At 44.6% G+C, this 16,390-nt stretch overlaps 1 protein-coding gene across 2 annotated transcripts; it reads right to left on the bottom strand.

Annotated features, from left to right (window-relative positions):
* Positions 1 to 655: 655 nt before the first annotated feature.
* ACTG2 (actin gamma 2, smooth muscle) lies at positions 656 to 14,591 on the bottom strand. 2 transcript variants are annotated; one of them, XM_053401459.1, is made up of 9 exons: positions 14,457 to 14,591; positions 10,505 to 10,666; positions 8,456 to 8,584; positions 7,122 to 7,232; positions 6,758 to 6,842; positions 5,639 to 5,800; positions 3,199 to 3,390; positions 1,329 to 1,510; positions 656 to 904 (listed from the first exon to the last, which is right to left on the bottom strand). In XM_053401459.1, the coding sequence occupies exons 2-9, from the start codon at positions 10,628 to 10,630 to the stop codon at positions 761 to 763; spliced, it is 1,131 nt and encodes a 376-aa protein (XP_053257434.1). In that variant the 5' UTR covers positions 10,631 to 10,666; positions 14,457 to 14,591; the 3' UTR covers positions 656 to 760. The 2 variants fall into 2 exon arrangements, with proteins under 2 accessions (XP_053257434.1, XP_053257435.1); XM_053401460.1 differs by lacking the exon at positions 14,457 to 14,591 and adding an exon at positions 14,334 to 14,353.
* Positions 14,592 to 16,390: the final 1,799 nt, after the last annotated feature.

Raw genomic sequence — 16,390 nt, 5'->3', positions numbered from 1 at the left:
GAGAAGACTCCCTGGAAAAGACCCTGATGTTGGGAAAGTTGGAGGGCACAAGGCGAAGGGGACGACAGAGGACGAGATGGTTGGACAGTGTTCTCGAAGCTACCAGCATGAGTTTGACCAAACTGCGGGAGGCAGTGGAAGACAGGAGTGCCTGGCATGCTCTGGTCCAGGGGGTCACGAACAGTCGGACACGACTAAACGACTAAACAAACAACAACAGAGCTTACCACCCCATTGTTGCACATAACATGCTTTTTATTTGTGTGAGTGTGTTCACATGCCCAAGACGTGGTACATGCGACTCTAGGAGGCCCTCTTGGTAGTTCCACAACCCACAGAAGTTTGGGGTAGTGGTAGGCCAGGAGAGGGCATTCACTGTGGCAGCCCCTAAGTTGTGGCATTCCTTCCCCACAGAGGTACACCTGGCCCTTCACTATATAGTTTCCACTGTATGCTGAAGACACATGTTTTTATCCTAGCACCTTTGACACCTAAAATGTATATTTTCAGGACCCACGCTGTTTTTTGTGATTTTTTAAAACTGTTGTGTTTTAAAATGGTATTTTAAATTGTTGTAACCTGCCCTGAGCCTTAGGGTGCAAGGTAGGTAACAACAGCAGCAACAACAACAACAGGGGACAAAGTGCTACAGGCAGAGTTTGAAAAACGTTTTAATGCTTATTGAAGAGTTAGAAAGAATTGCAAAAGGAGGAGGAGGAGGAAGGAGTCTCCATGCTCTAGAAGAATCTAGCTCTGGCCTCTAGAAGCACTTCCGGTGGACAATTGAAGGACCAGCCTCATCGTACTCTGGTTTGCTGATCCACATCTGCTGGAAGGTGGAGAGAGAGGCCAGGATGGAACCACCAATCCAAACAGAGTATTTACGCTCAGGAGGAGCAATGATCTGTGAAAACATTTGTAGAAGAGGGTTAATGAGTGACGTTTTTGATGGTCATTTGGCTACCGAGTAAGTAAGGTGTGAGACTAAGCACAATAAAAAAGTCAGTTCTGATCTGAGGAAATGTCAAGACCCATAGCTATCATCAGATATATGCCAACTACTACAGATAGTATCAAATTTTGGATTATTTCCATAGGCATGTCAGTGGGACAATACCCATCAGAGCATAACAGCAAAGAGTTCCCTGTGGTTGACGATTGGAAGGGGCGCAGTCCCAAAAACTCATGGGTAATCCCCTCCCATAGCACACTCATGGATCTTTGTTCCCATCAGTATGTGCTGTCCTGCCAGGTTGTAGGTGGGATGGGGCCGGGCAGCTGCTAAGGGAAAGTATTTCAAACCCTGGAAGAAAATAGGGCAGACATGCCTTTATCTTCATTGTGCTGGGAGCCAAGGCTGTAATCTCCTTTTGCATTCTGTCTGCGATTCCAGGGTACATGGTGGTGCCTCCAGAAAGGACGTTGTTGGCATAGAGGTCTTTGCGGATGTCAATGTCGCACTTCATGATGGAATTGTAGGTTGTCTCATGAATGCCAGCAGATTCCATGCCTAGGAGGAATGGTCCAAAATCAGTAGCTTGTCCCCAGTTCAGATGGGAACTCAGGAAGACGAACTTCCTCTGGCAGTTCAGCACTGATCACCACCCAACTGAGAGGTACATAGGAAGAAACCTTCACACTGAGTCAGACTACTGCTCCATCTAGCTGTGTATTGCCTATATTGACTGCCAGCAGTTCTCCAAGATTTCAGACAGAGGAGACTTCCAGCCCTACCTGGAGAAACCAAAGACTCAACCTGAGCTATTCATTTGTTTTATTGCATTTATAGCCCACCATTTTCTCCGAAGGAGTTCAAAGTGGTGTTCATGGTTCTCTCCCTTCTCATTTTATCCCCACCAAACCCTGTGAGGTAGGTTAGACTGAGAGGCTGTGCTTGGCCCAAGGTGAGCTTTAGGGCCCAGTGGGGATTCGAACCCTGCTCTCTCCCAGGTCCTAGTCTAACACTCTAACCGCAGCACCACGCTGGCTCTCTTCTCTGCACGCAGAGCAAGTGCCTCAACCACTGAACTATGGTTGGCTTTGATGAAACTTTGGAATTAAGTTCCTTTCTGGGGAGCATATTTCAAACATCTTTGCATCCTCTCCCATCAGAACCTTTGTAGTCAACTGGCAAAAGCCACTGCTATTGGTTTGCCTTTAAGAGCTATTGCTGTTTCACTGGGCTTTAAATGCTATCTTATTTTTAAAATTGCCATGGTTTTTAATTTTATTGTAGTGTAAAATTATATAATAGGAATGGGAAGAATTCATTCTCATATGCAGTTTTCTTCCATTGTTTATGGATTTTTCATTGTTGAATGAATTGTTGTTTTCTTAAGTACTGAATGCAAAATGTATCTATAGGTTTATTCTAGCATTTTTGTCAAATAAAATATTGCTTTGTCTTTTGAGATGATTGTACTTTTTTGTATGGTGTTGTTAGTTGCTTTGGGATTCCCTTCGGAGGGAGAAGCAACGGATGAATAAATTGAATGCAAGAAGTAAGGCTCCATTTTCTTTTCATGATTGACTGAACTATATTATTCTGAACTATATACCTATTGTATAGAACAGGCATAGGCAAACTCGGCCCTCCAGATGTTTTGAGACTACAATTTCCATCATCCCGGACCACTGGTCCTCTTAGCTAGGCATGATGGGAATTGTAGTCCCAAAACATCTGGAGGTTGAAAATAGATTCTATGTGCTCTAATGATAGCCAAGAGACTGATATTGATCAACTGGAATAACAATATAATCCCCTTTTATAAATGGATTGACAATATGATAACACTTGCAACTTATGAACAGACTGCTTACAGACGTAGACTGCTTGGATAAATATGACAAAATTGGAAGGAATTTATACAAAATGTAGTAGACTATTAATATTTACATAAATATTAGCATAATAACAGCAAATTTATACAAGAATACATGGGTTAAGGGATTTTTCGTATATTGTATATATTTGGATATTGTTTCTACACATTTTTGTGCCTTTTTATTTCATTTTTATTTGCATCACTTTATTCCTTTATAATTGAAACCTTTTCAATAAAATATTAATACCAAAAAAATGATTTTTCAGGTTGAAATGTCATAATCAAAGAAAAGAGCCCCAAGAGAGAAGGAAATATTGTCTCCCATGCATTACTTCAGATTCTCTGACCCCAGACTCCAGAGATGCAGACTCACCTATAAAGGAAGGCTGGAAAAGAGTTTCTGGGCAACGGAATCGCTCATTGCCAATGGTGATGACTTGCCCATCAGGAAGCTCATAGCTCTTTTCCAGGGATGAGGAGGAAGCAGCTGTTGCCATCTCATTCTCAAAATCCAGAGCGACGTAGCACAGCTTCTCCTTGATGTCACGCACAATTTCTCGTTCAGCTGTGAAAGACAGAGGCATGGTATATAAATTAATAAATGAAGATGATGATATGATGGTAGATGAACTAAGACGTACCAAATTGAATTGTTTTAATTTACTTTTCCCAGTAGACCCAAACTTGGGAAATGCCCTCTGTCAAGATTCTCAGCACAATCCCACAAGGACAACTCCTAGCGAACTCTCCGCACAGTGAAAGAGGCCACAATAGTTCAAAGTGACTTAGCACTCCCTTCTATTTGCAGTGAAGGTATGCCCTAAGTCAGCCTTCCCCAACCAGGTTCTCTCCAGAGGCGGCCATGCTGACGCGGGCTGATGGGCTATGTAGTCCAAAACATTTGGAGGGCACCAGGTTGGGGAAGGCTGCCCCAGGTTAACAAAGCTAGGCATGGTGTTGAACAGCAAGTCACACAATGCACGTACCCAAAAGAAAACACCCCCCCCACATATGTACAGTCGTCTCATATGTGGGGGGAGTATATCATATGTGGGGGGGTATATCATATTTTTCCACACACCCACACAAGCACCATGCAATATGTAAGCTGATCTTCATAACAGAAATGAGACAGAATTTGTATCTAAATATTGGAAGACTGCAGTGACTGCTGCACCCCACCAAATGAAAGAATGTCTAAAGAAAATATGACAAACATTAGCATCTGTTCAAATGGAATACTCAGGAAGAGAAGTCAGAAGCCAACAAGAGAACTAGCTCCTAGAATGATGGGTCCTTTTCGTAAGCTATTGGAATGAAAGGGTTGAAGATAACAATGGATTGAGGTTAAATCCTGACAAGACAGAAGTACTGTTCTTGAGGGACAGGGGGCGGGCTGGTGTAGAGGACTCCCTGATCCTGAATGGGGTAACTGTGCCACCGAAGGAGCATGTGCGCAGCCTGGGAGTCATTTTGGACTCACAGCTGTCTATGGAGGCGCAGGTCAATTCTGTGTCCAGGGCAGCTGTCTACCAGCTCCATCTGGTATGCAGGGTGAGACCCTACCTGCCCGTAGAGTGTCTCTCCAGAGTGGTGCATGCTCTGGTTATCTCCTGCTTGGACTACTGCAATGCGCTCTACGTGGTGCTACCTTTGAAGGTGACTCGGAAACTGCAATTAATCCAGAATGCGGCAGCTAGACTGGTGACTGGGGGCGGCTGCCGAGACCATATAACACCGGTCCTGAAAGATCTTCATTGGCTCCCAGTACATTTCCGAGCACAATTCAAAGTGTTGGTGCTGACCTTTAAAGCCCTAAACGGCCTTGGCCCAGTATACCTGAAGGAGCATCTTCACCCCCATCATCCAGCCCAGACACTGAGGTCCAGCTCTAAGGGCCTTCTTGCTGGAAGAAGTGAGGTTACAGGGAACCAGGCAGAGGGCCTTCTCGCTAGTGGTACCTGCTCTGTGGAACGCCCTCCCAGCATATGTCAAGGCAATAAACAACTATTTTACTTTTAAAGGACAACTGAAGGCGGCCCTGTTTAGGGAAGTTTTTAATGTCTGATGCTGCATTGTTTTTAATATTCAGTTGGAAGCCACCCAGAGTGGCTGGGGAAACCCAGCCAGATGGGCGGGGTATAAATAATAATAATAATAATAATAATAATAATAATAATAATAATAATCTCCCCTTGTTACCTATATTCAACTATCTGACTTCTGAATACCTCTCCTCTGCATTACACACACACACACACACACACACACACACACACACACACATACTTCCTTTCCCTCTTTTTCTTCTTTCCTTCCCTTTTCCCCTTTTCTCTTCTTTCATCCTCTCTTTGCTCCTCCCCCTTTGTTCCTTCTTTGGTGTCCTCTGTCTTATATACCCTACCTTAGTTATTGTTATTGTTATTGTTAGTTTTCTTTCAATACACCTCTCTCTACCCATTTCCTCTCAGTGTGTGTGTGTCTTTTATATTTTATTGTACTATTATAATTTCTAGGACTAGATGAACCTTGTGTTCCTTCCTACTCTACAATTCTATGATTCTAATGGATGGGGTAAGGCAATCCCATCTAACAAAATGTGTTATTTTCCTCCCCATTTACTTTCAATTTCCCCCCTCCCAAAAATGCAACGAGGAGACAGCGCTAAGATGTCTGGACCACATGACAATATAAAAGTGCTTATCTGAGCTTTTCTAAAAAAAGTAAACAAGTAAAATAAAGAAGAAAAGCCATGCTGGAGCAGCCCCATCTAGGTCCCTGCCGTCAGCTCTAAGGATCCAGCCCCCCCTTACCAGTGGTGACAAAAGAGTAGCCCCGTTCTGTCAGGATCTTCATGAGGTAGTCTGTAAGGTCGCGACCAGCCAGGTCAAGACGCATGATTGCGTGAGGCAGGGCGTAACCTTCGTAAATGGGCACGTTGTGAGTGACGCCATCACCGGAGTCCAGAACAATACCTAAGGAGGAAGAGGAAGGAAGACTGTGACACAAATGCCGTGGGTCCCCAACCCCCATTTCACTCTTCTTACGTCGAAATATTACCCGCTGTCTTGCGGGACATCTTAGGGAGAAGAAAAGGCTAAGAATTAAACCAGGGGTCAGCAAACTTTTCCCACTGTCCCTCAGACTTTGTGGGGGGCCAGACTCTATTTTGGAGAGAAAAATGAACGAATTCCTATGCCCCACAAATAACCCAGGGATGCATTTTAAATAAAAGGACACATTCTACTCATGTAAAAACACACTGATTCCCAGACCGTCCATGGGCCGGATTGAGAAGGTGATTGGACCAGATCCGGTCCCTGGGCCTTAGTTTGCCTACCCATGGATTAAACCCTACACAAATCTGGAGTTGGGTCTCTAAGACAATTGGATGGCACCTTGTACGCCTCCTTCTGGCAACTCCAGCAGCCAAGGTGGTGCCAAACATATTATGCTGCTTTCCTTTGCCCTTTGCCTGGGCAGCCCAGGACCTCCACACACACTGTTCAGTCCTGCGCCCCATGGGAGGTCACTTTGGTACTGCTAACACAGCAAAAAACATGGGAGGCAGCAGTTACAAGTTATTAGTCTGCAGCCACAGCAGGCGCTGTGATTCTCTAGCAGTTTGAGTTCAACCCTGGAGGCCCACTCCATTGTCTCTGGGAATCTAATGAGCTGTCAACCAACCATATCACTGTATTGTAAAGTGCTTGGTCATCAGCACACCATCAGGAGCAGGATGAACTCCAGGCTACCTCTGCTATTGTGCCAGTGGGCTTCCTGAATGAGTGAGGATTCGAACCCTGGTCTCGCAGGTCCTAGGACGACACTCTAACCACTACACCACACTGGCTCTCTTTCATCCCAGATTTGTGTGGACTTGCATGGAATTCAGACTTCTGAAGACTCGGCAATTGAAGCTAAGCACTCACCGGTGGTGCGGCCAGATGCATAGAGGGACAGCACAGCTTGGATTGCGACATACATGGCAGGGACGTTAAAGGTTTCAAACATAATCTAGGAGGGGGAAAGAGAGAATGAATGGCACGCCACTCTTCCAGGGCTGGATAGAGGAGGCTTCGGTCTTGAGAGCACATTCTGCTCTCCTGCACAAATCTTATTGAAATGGAAAGGAGCTGCAGAAGGCATCTCAATGGGGCTTGTGTAGGGATCCTCCCCCCCCAGCTCTGCCTCACCTCCCTTAATGGCTTCCCAAATCCACCACTTGAAGCAGATGCATCATGGCGGTACATGTTCATCGTACATTGTCCAGCTGAGCAGGAGAAGAGGTTTTACCTGGGTCATCTTTTCTCGGTTTGCCTTAGGGTTCAGGGGTGCCTCTGTCAGAAGTGTGGGGTGTTCTTCAGGAGCCACTCGCAGTTCATTGTAGAAAGAATGGTGCCAAATCTGGGCAAAGTGGACAAACAAGAGTTGCCTGCAACGTGCCGGGCTTTGTCTCGCCTGACTTCGTTCTCAACACGTCACAAGCGTTCAGGTTGGCCAGTGATTCTGAAACGACTCCATAATGTTACATCCATCTTTGGGTCTTGCCTATCATGCCCAGCTGGTGCTGCTGACTCAGATAAGCCATTTTTTATTTGTATGCTACTGCTATCAGGCACGCTTTCCCTTAAAGCAAAACAACCTGGTCAATTTGCCTCTATGGGGGGTTGCTCAGGAAACGCAGTCATTCCTCAGACCAGTGCCACTGTCATTCCTCCATAATGCCCAAACACATATGTTCCATAACTGTGAATCTGTCATGACTGGATGGCACTAATTCTATCATAAAGCCTAGCAACCTGAATACAGATCAGATTGTGCAGTATCACATGGACCTGGGGCAAGGGCCTGGAGAATTGCTCTCCTTACATGGATCTTCGGATCCAAGCCAGGCAAAGGCAAACTCGGCCCTCCAGATGTTTCGGGACTACAACTCCCATCATCCCTAGCTAACAGGACCAGTGGTCAGGGATGATGGGAACTGTAGTCCGAAAATATCCGGAGGGCAGAGTTTGCCTATGCCTGATCCAAGCCATAAAGTCTGGTCACCCCAGCTGCTAAGATCAGATACACTAGGGTCCAAAGAAGTACAGAGGATGCTGACTATACACACTAATACTTTAAAGCTTTTTTGGTGGGTAAGAGCAGCAAAATGCTTTATTTATAAAATGGAAGTAGGTGCTGAGCAGTCTCAGACCAACATCACGTCATTAAGTTTGGTGTGTCGTGTCTTCAGACCATCACATTGGCTCAGCTAAATGACTGATTATTCTCTAGCCACTGTTATGTATGAAATTCCTCCAATTCCTACAATACTTCTGGAATTGGTTGAAAATGCAATTGGAAAGCCACGGAATCTAGCAAGAAATTGATCAATTGCCATTCATATGTTATCCAATTATTTGTTTGATCACATCAAATGATACAATATTATTACAAACTCTCAGAAACATCAAGGCTGGAGAAGGAAGGTTTAGTAGGTGCTCTGCTGATTTACACATTATACAAGACTCTGAGAAGTTATTTTATTTCCTGGCTATTGTCTGTGTTTTTCTGTTTTAATAAAAAACACACACCTCCCATTCAAAATCTGAATTAAAAAGTTAACGAAGAGGAGAGCTTGTCACCTTTTCCATATCGTCCCAGTTGGTGATAATGCCGTGCTCAATGGGGTACTTGAGGGTCAGGATCCCCCTCTTGCTCTGGGCTTCGTCCCCAACGTAGCTGTCTTTCTGGCCCATCCCCACCATCACACCCTAGGAACCAAGAAGAGGAACGTCATAAACTCCCCTCTTCATCCTTCCCCAGGCATGAGGTACCAGTATTCAAAGAAAGGGAAACAAACTCTGCATAATCCAACACCCACTCCTCATCTGCTACCAACATAACTTCTCCCTTCTGCAAACCATTTAGAATTCGCCCTTCTCCAACCCACTTAGAACCATATGAGGACAGACTGGAAAATACGTTTTTCAATGAATAAGCAAATAAATAATAAGAAGGTGAAATTTTATATTGGGTAGGAGTGTGATGCACCAAGGAATCCTCAGTTCAAATCTCAACTTGATCACATGCTCAAGGTACGGTAAGTTTTGGCATTCTGCCTCACAGCACTCTTCATTCCACCCTGCTAAATGGGAACCATTATGTTGGCCTTCACAAGTCTCATTTCCCAGAATATGGACTATTTCAGCCTCACTGATAGAATGACAAGGACCAGATCTTGAACATCAATTACTCTTCCTCCCTACAGACATGGGAATGTTCTCATTTGGCAAGCACCTGGTCACTTCCTGCATGGCATTAATGCAGTCACATGAATAGCTGTGAAAACTAAGAGTCAAAGGAACTTGCCATGGCCAGTTCAGCCACAGACTGAGCCATTTCCAAGGATTCTCACATGGGGAGTGCTTTTTTATTTATTTATAAGGTGCTGGTACTCACCCTGTTGTTGTTCCAGCAAGTGCTACTCTTTTAACAGGGGGAAAGGTGTCAGTACTGCATACCCTTGAGCACCCCCAGAAAGAAAGCACTGCACATGGGAAACCTTAACCTGTCAGAGTCCTTTGCCCACAAACAGTTGCTTGTGACCAAAACATTCAAAACAGATCCTCTTCTATCTTATTCAATCAAATAATTTGCTGGAATCTTTTCCCTGCTGAATTTCTGATGTGGCAGGCTCTGAGCTCCCATGATTCTACTACCCTGGTATTTTCCAAATATTGGTAAATTTACTCTACCAGTTCTTTAAAGTGGGGCAGGAGAGAGACTTTGCAAAGCTCTGGGATACTCTAAAAGTGAAAAAGCTGCCACGCTTTCAGCAAATCTCAAGGTGCATTTAGCTGATGAAATATGGGGTCCTACAGTATCTTACATGAGAATTACTGGTCTATGAAACTACCAATTTCTTACATCCAAACGCATTTAGTTGTACAATTACTTCCTACTATGACCTTTGAATATGTATTCTATTGATGGTTCCTAATAAACTGTAGTGCTCCTTTTCTTTTTGATTTAAGATTTATAGATCTTCATCTTGTGTTTCTTTGGATAATTCATTTGTATACTTATACTTTGGGTAATAATAAATTTTATCCCATGTATATGCCATGCATCTGCCTTTGCCAAGCTGGTGCCCTCCAGATGTTTTGTACATGCTGGCTGAGGCTGATGGGAGTTATAAGGGGAATCTACACACATATAAAAACCGTTCTGAAAATGCCTTTTTAAAAATACATTGAATTTTCCATAAGGCTCACTATTGCCATCTAATGCCACTTTGTATATTACATTTAAAACACACTTAAAATGTTTTATTTGCAGCTGTATAGCTGAGTCCATAGTCCAAGGCTGGATCTAGACACATCAAAGAAGTGTTTCAGTTTAAAGCGCTGAAAATTTAAACAGGTAGAGAAAAACGGGATTCCACATTGCCATTTGGTGGCACAATGTTATATTGCACATACAACGCATATAAATTGCTTTTTCTTTACCAGTCTAACAGAGTCCCAGCTCTGAGCAGTGCTATTTTTCTAGAAAAAGAGGTGCCGGAAGCCACCATGAATGCCTCCCCTGTTCTCTTGTAATAGCAATGGCGTCCATCTGAGATGTGCCCTGAGTTCCAGCTGAAAAAAAACCCTGATTAGAAGCACCCAAAGGGAACTCTGTGCACAAACCTGGTGACGTGGGCGACCCACAATGGATGGGAAAACGGCACGGGGGGCATCGTCACCGGCGAACCCAGCCTTGCACAGCCCAGAGCCATTGTCACAAACAAGGGCGGTTGTCTCCTCTTCACACATGGCTTCGACTGACGGTGGTGCTGGGACACAGGAGACCTGGAAGAGGGAAGATCAAGAAGGACATGTAGGGACTGTGCAGGAGGGGTCTTTGCTGGTGAAAGCAAGAGGCATCATTAGGCAAAGGCATCAGGCAGCAGATGCTACAGGGAGTGGCAATGAGGGGTTTGAGGACGGAGATGTGTGTGCACTTTGCCCTCCAAGCTAGCCTGATCTCCTCTCACCAGCGTTGAGTGGGAGTTGCTATTATAGTGGGCAGTCACTGCATATCTGGGGAGAACACACATGCTTTTTACACATTTTCTTTCTGAGGTAGAGGAGGAGGGGGAATTCGATCCAAGATTTACTTGTAATCTCACTGTATACAATTTGTACAAGTGACAATAAAGTATTTCAATTAAAGCTGAAGCTATCAAATCTGCTCTTTTCAAAACAATATGCGAAGCAAAAGACAGAATCACCCTTCAGAATTCATGCTCATCTGAATGTTGTGGTGCAGTTTGCCAACCAGTGCTTACAAAAATGCATATACTAAGTGAAAGTGCACATAAAAATTAATGTATTATTGAAAATGACATACAAAAATGCATCTTATTGGGGGATGTTGCTGCATATATAAGTCAAACTGCATACAAAAATATGTTTATTGGATAAATTTGCACTAATCATAGAATGCTATAGTTGTAGAGTTGGAATCTTGTGTTTTGGCTCAGGCAGCCCTGAATGAAGGACAGGCAGAAGGGGATTCAATTATGTTGCAAGCATTAAACACAGAGACTGACCAAAGAACTGACTTGAAGTCAGCCAGTGAATCCAGCTGTGAGAGGATACCCCATAAAGCATGTTGGCAGCGCAGATTTAGTTTGACTGTCATTTCGTTTCTGCAAGGAACCTGCTCTGGGGCCTGTACTTCTGTGAGGGTGGATGGCTAGCAGAATTATCACCGAGATATATATATATATATATATATATATATATATATATATATATGTATATGTATGTATGTATGTGTATATATATATATATATATATTGTCCAGTAGCACCTTAGAGACCAACTAAGTTTGTTCTTGGTACTGTATAAGCTTTTGTGTGCATGCACACGTCTTCAGATAAGAACTTCTTCGTATCTGAAGAAGTGTGCATGCACACGAAAAGTTATACCAATAACAAACTTAGCTGGTCTCTAAAGTGCTACTGGACAACACACACACACACACACACATAGACTGCATCAGACCAACCTACCTGAATCTATCACCAGGATGTACACCAAAATGCCATTCTCAGGATTCTTTGAGGGGAGCCATGATAGTTTTGCTGGCATAAAACAGCTAACGGTTTTTAATGGACCTATTGTGATCAGAAAGAATTTGTCCCCTTGACCCAACCTGGCGTCCGCCATATGCTTTGGACTACAATTCCCATCATAGTATACAAGGGCTGATGTTGTAGTGCAGAACATCTGGAGGGACCAAGGCTGAGCAAGTCTGCTTTAGCAACTTTGGGGCTGTCCTCCAATTCCGTTTCAAGGCACCAACCGAAAACATCAAGGGATGCAACCCATCCACTGGAGCAAACTGCAGAGACACAGAAGGCCAGACAGAAAACCCCTTAGCAATACTAGTGTGAGCAGGAGAATCATGGCAAGTAAGCCCCATGTGTCATGAAGCTGAGCTCATGATTTAGCTGGTCTCTGGACAGGTGACTCTGATACAAATAGGACCCTCCGTTGATTTCCATTCACAAAAGCCGGGAAAACAATTGCAAGCTGCAGGAAGCAGCTGAAATGATTGAAGCATCCACTCTCGCTTATAAAAATGGAAAGGATAAATTCATGGAGGCTAGGGGTTGGCCATTACCCACAATACATATGTGGAGACTCTGTGCAGAGGCAGTATCCCCAGTGCTATTTTTCTAGAAAAAAGGTGCCAGAACTCACCATGAATGCCTCCCTTGTTCTCTTATAGCGACAATGTCATGCACCTGAGAGGTGCTGGAACCCAGTTCCAGTGAGTTCCAGCTGAAAGAAGCCACTGAATGCCGGATGCTGAAATCAACAGGGGAAAGCCAGGCCAACAACTGCATGCCTGCCTGCGCTGCTTCCCAGTGAGGGGCCCCTCTTGCGAACTGATGGTTGTACTAGATGAGCCTTGCTTGGCCCGATCCAGCAAGGAATTCCCCTCTTCCAGCCAGCTCCTCCACATCTGACACCCTGCCCTTCCCGTCTCATCCCTTGCCTAAGGTGCCATCGTGACCAGAAGACAGCTGCCTCGACTTCCCTGCTGTTGCCACGGCTTGTTCCACTGATTCAGCTTCAACACATCATCTGGTTCAAATGCCACTCAGGTTTAAAGCTTGAGGTTTTTATGTAAATAATACCATTTCCAAAGAATCAAAGATTGAAGTGACAATATATCTTAGCGCATCTGCAGAGCAGGTGGTGAGAGTCTCGTCTTATTTAGTTAATTAATGTATTTCTTGCATTTATATCCCACCTTTCCTCTAAGGAGCTCAAAGTGTTCCCACACCCCTCATTTATCCTCACAACAACCTTGTGAGGTAGTTCAGGCTAAGAGTAAGAGACTGACCCAAGGTCTCCCAGGTCCAAGTCAGGCCACTCCAGCTACTCCACCACAGTGGCTGTCTTAAAGTGTGTTCTTAATGTTGTACACCATCCTGGGATCTTTTGATGAAGGGCAGTATATAAGTCGAATTAATAAAATAATAAATACTAAATAAAATAAATACTAAATAAAAGTGGGCCCCCAAGGAACATGACTTAACTGGACCTGGGCTCACCAACCCTCAGACTCTGATTCTTTTCCTAATTCCAGGATTTTACCAGAGGGAGGTGTCACAGAGCAGGTGCAGAGTGCAGTTACTTTCATGCTGGGTTTCTACACAAGAGTTTTCACACACCAGAAATTTTGGATCACTTTACTTCAGATTTCCTTCCCTGGAGGATGCAATTGTATCACATACTTATATTTTCCTTTTCTAACACGCAAGCCTTGTTCTGTGTCCTCTGGAATTTTTCTAAATTTTCCGCAAGCTGCAGGCATGAATCAGAGAGCAAGCCTGGCATCCCACGCCAGGACTCTGGGCGAGAGTAAACAGAAACACGAGGTTTCTCACAAGCTTTTCCCAAAAATGGAAATAATCTCTCCAACCCCTGGCTTCCAAAGGGAAAAAAGGCCCCTCCCCACATATTTCCTTCAGATTCAGGCACACCAGGCTGCTTTTATCATATAAAGAAAGATGAAACAGTCACAGCTAATACTAATTTCAGCAAGTATTGAAAATAAAGCAGCTGTATGGAATCAATAACTGGGTGGGGGGAGGGGTTAGCCCTAGGCAATCAATAACATGTGACAGATAATCTCAAATTACTTAGCATCCACATGAATAGTAGTCAAAAACCTCTGGCTTTCTCCACAAATGGTATCCAAAACACCAGGTTGCGCTTTTAAAAAACAGCAACAATTTGACACCCTGATTTGCGTATTGGACCATAAACCCAAGAAGTCCCGGTCTTTCCCTCTGCCTCCAAAGTGTGCCAGGGAGAGAGGCAAGCCACAGCCGCTAACACTTGCACAAAGACAGCCACAAAAACCGGCAGAAACCTTCAATGAAGCGGCAGAGCTTAGGCCACTCACTTCTCCAAGAGGCACACACAGGGAGCAATGTTCAGGTGCATTCCAAACCTGGCCAGCCAGCAACGTGGTTCCCAAGTCTCCCTTGCCATGCACAACTCCTGCCTTGCCCCTGAAGAAGGCAGTTTCCAAGAAGAGGGTTCATGCAGGCAGAATCTTTCTGCAGCTACTCACCAAGTGTACAGGAAAACTCCTTTCCTCGGGGACTCTGTTCTGACGATGCCTTTGGTATAAATACCAGTGAGACTATAAAACCTCAGAGGCGGATCTTCTCCAAGCCAAGACCCTAAAAAGGCCAATGGATAGTATGTTAGCCATATAAGGTGTTTTATTTCATTATATTGACCTTGGGCTGATGGTAGAACAGAGCCCGGTGAATTATTATCTTCAGAAAAATGTATGCAGGAAAAAAGTTGGGAAGCAACGCCTCATTTGTGAACTGACTCCTTTTATGCTACACTTCAGTAAACAAGTGAGGGGCAAGTCCTTATAAGCTGCACTGGGAGAGGAAGTGGCAGCCGGTCCAGGGACAGAGGTGAGAAAGTTACCAAGAATGGCCAGAGTCAGACCAAGACATTCTGGTTCCACAAGCAGGAAACCCAAATGCACGCCCTTCCTCTTCATTATCAAGGGCCCAATGCACTGAGACAGGAGGGGACAGGCTCATAATATGGCACCCTAAGCAAAGAAAAAATTTGGCATATTTCCACTGTTGCTTTTTATGGATCTTCTCAATAGGTACCCATGCAAATGTAAGTTGTTGTTGTTGTTGAGCCAGGGTGTGTGTGTCCACACTGCCCTAAATCCAGCACTGTCTGGAAGGTCTGACTCTTCACGCAGCGCACACTTGAACTATGGAACTCGCTCCCACAGGCCACCAGCCTAGATGGCTTTAAAAGACCAGGGGTCAGCAACCTTGTCCAGCCGTGGGCCAGTCCACTGTCCCTCAGACCATGTGGGGGGCCAGACTATATTTTTTTGGGGGGGGAGAAACGAATTCCTGTGCCCCACAGATAACCCAGGGATGCATTTTAAATAAAAGGACACCTTCTGCTCATGTAAAAACACACTGATTCCCGGACCGTCCGCGGGCCGGATTGAGGAGGCGATTGGGCCGCATCCAGCCCCCGGGCCTTAGTTTGCCTATCCCTGGATTAGACAGATTCATAGAGCAGAGGGCTTTTGATGGCGATTGGCTGTGATTGCTCTGCTCTGCCTCCATGATCGGAAGCAGTTATGTTTCTGAATACTAGTTGCTGAAACTGCAAGAGAGGAGAGTGCTCTTGTGCGTAGGTTCCACTTGTGGGGCTCCCACAGGCATCTGGTTGACCACTGGATCAGGCCCATGGCCCATCTAATCCAGCATCCTGCTCTCACAGTGGCCAAACTGATGCTGTGGGAAACCTGCAAGCAGGATTTGAGCATGACAGCCCGGTCCTGTCCTGTAGCTTCTAGCAGCTGCTATTCAGAAGCATTGTTGCCTCCAGCCGTGGAGGCCGAACAGAGCCACTGTAACTATGATAACCCATTGCTCTATGGAATCATCTAATCATTTTCTAAAAGCCATCCAAGTTGGTGGCCATGACTGATTCCTGTAACAGTGAGTCCCATAGTTTAACCATGTACTGTGTGAAGAAGGACTTTCTTTCATCTGCCATTAATTTTTCAAACATTCAGCTTCAGTGGATGTTGAGGAGTTCTTGTGTTCTGGTTGAAGGATAAAAACTTTTCTTTATCCGCTTTCTCCATGCCATGCATGATTTTATAAACTTATTTCATGTCGCCTCTTACTCACCATTTTTTTAAACTAAAAAGTCCTAAATGCTGCAACCTCTCATCATATGTGAGTCGCTCCCTCCCCTTGATCATCTTGGATGCACTTCAAAATACCCTGAGGTGAGGCAACCAGAACTGTAGACAGAAACCACGGAGGGTAAAAGGTCTTGGAGCAGTGGCTCCCAAATAGCTTAGTGCTGCAGACACCTGTTTTTCAAAAGCCAAGGCACAGACTTTTGAATGTTCTTTTGGACATTTTGATATCTCTATGGTTGTTTTGGAGGAGACTCTTGAGAGGCCCATGGACTGCAAGAAGATCAAACTTATCCATT

Source organism: Podarcis raffonei, chromosome 8 (genome assembly GCF_027172205.1).
Source record: "Podarcis raffonei isolate rPodRaf1 chromosome 8, rPodRaf1.pri, whole genome shotgun sequence".
Lineage (NCBI taxonomy): Eukaryota > Metazoa > Chordata > Lepidosauria > Squamata > Lacertidae > Podarcis > Podarcis raffonei.
This window is presented reverse-complemented; position numbering and strand designations above follow the sequence as displayed.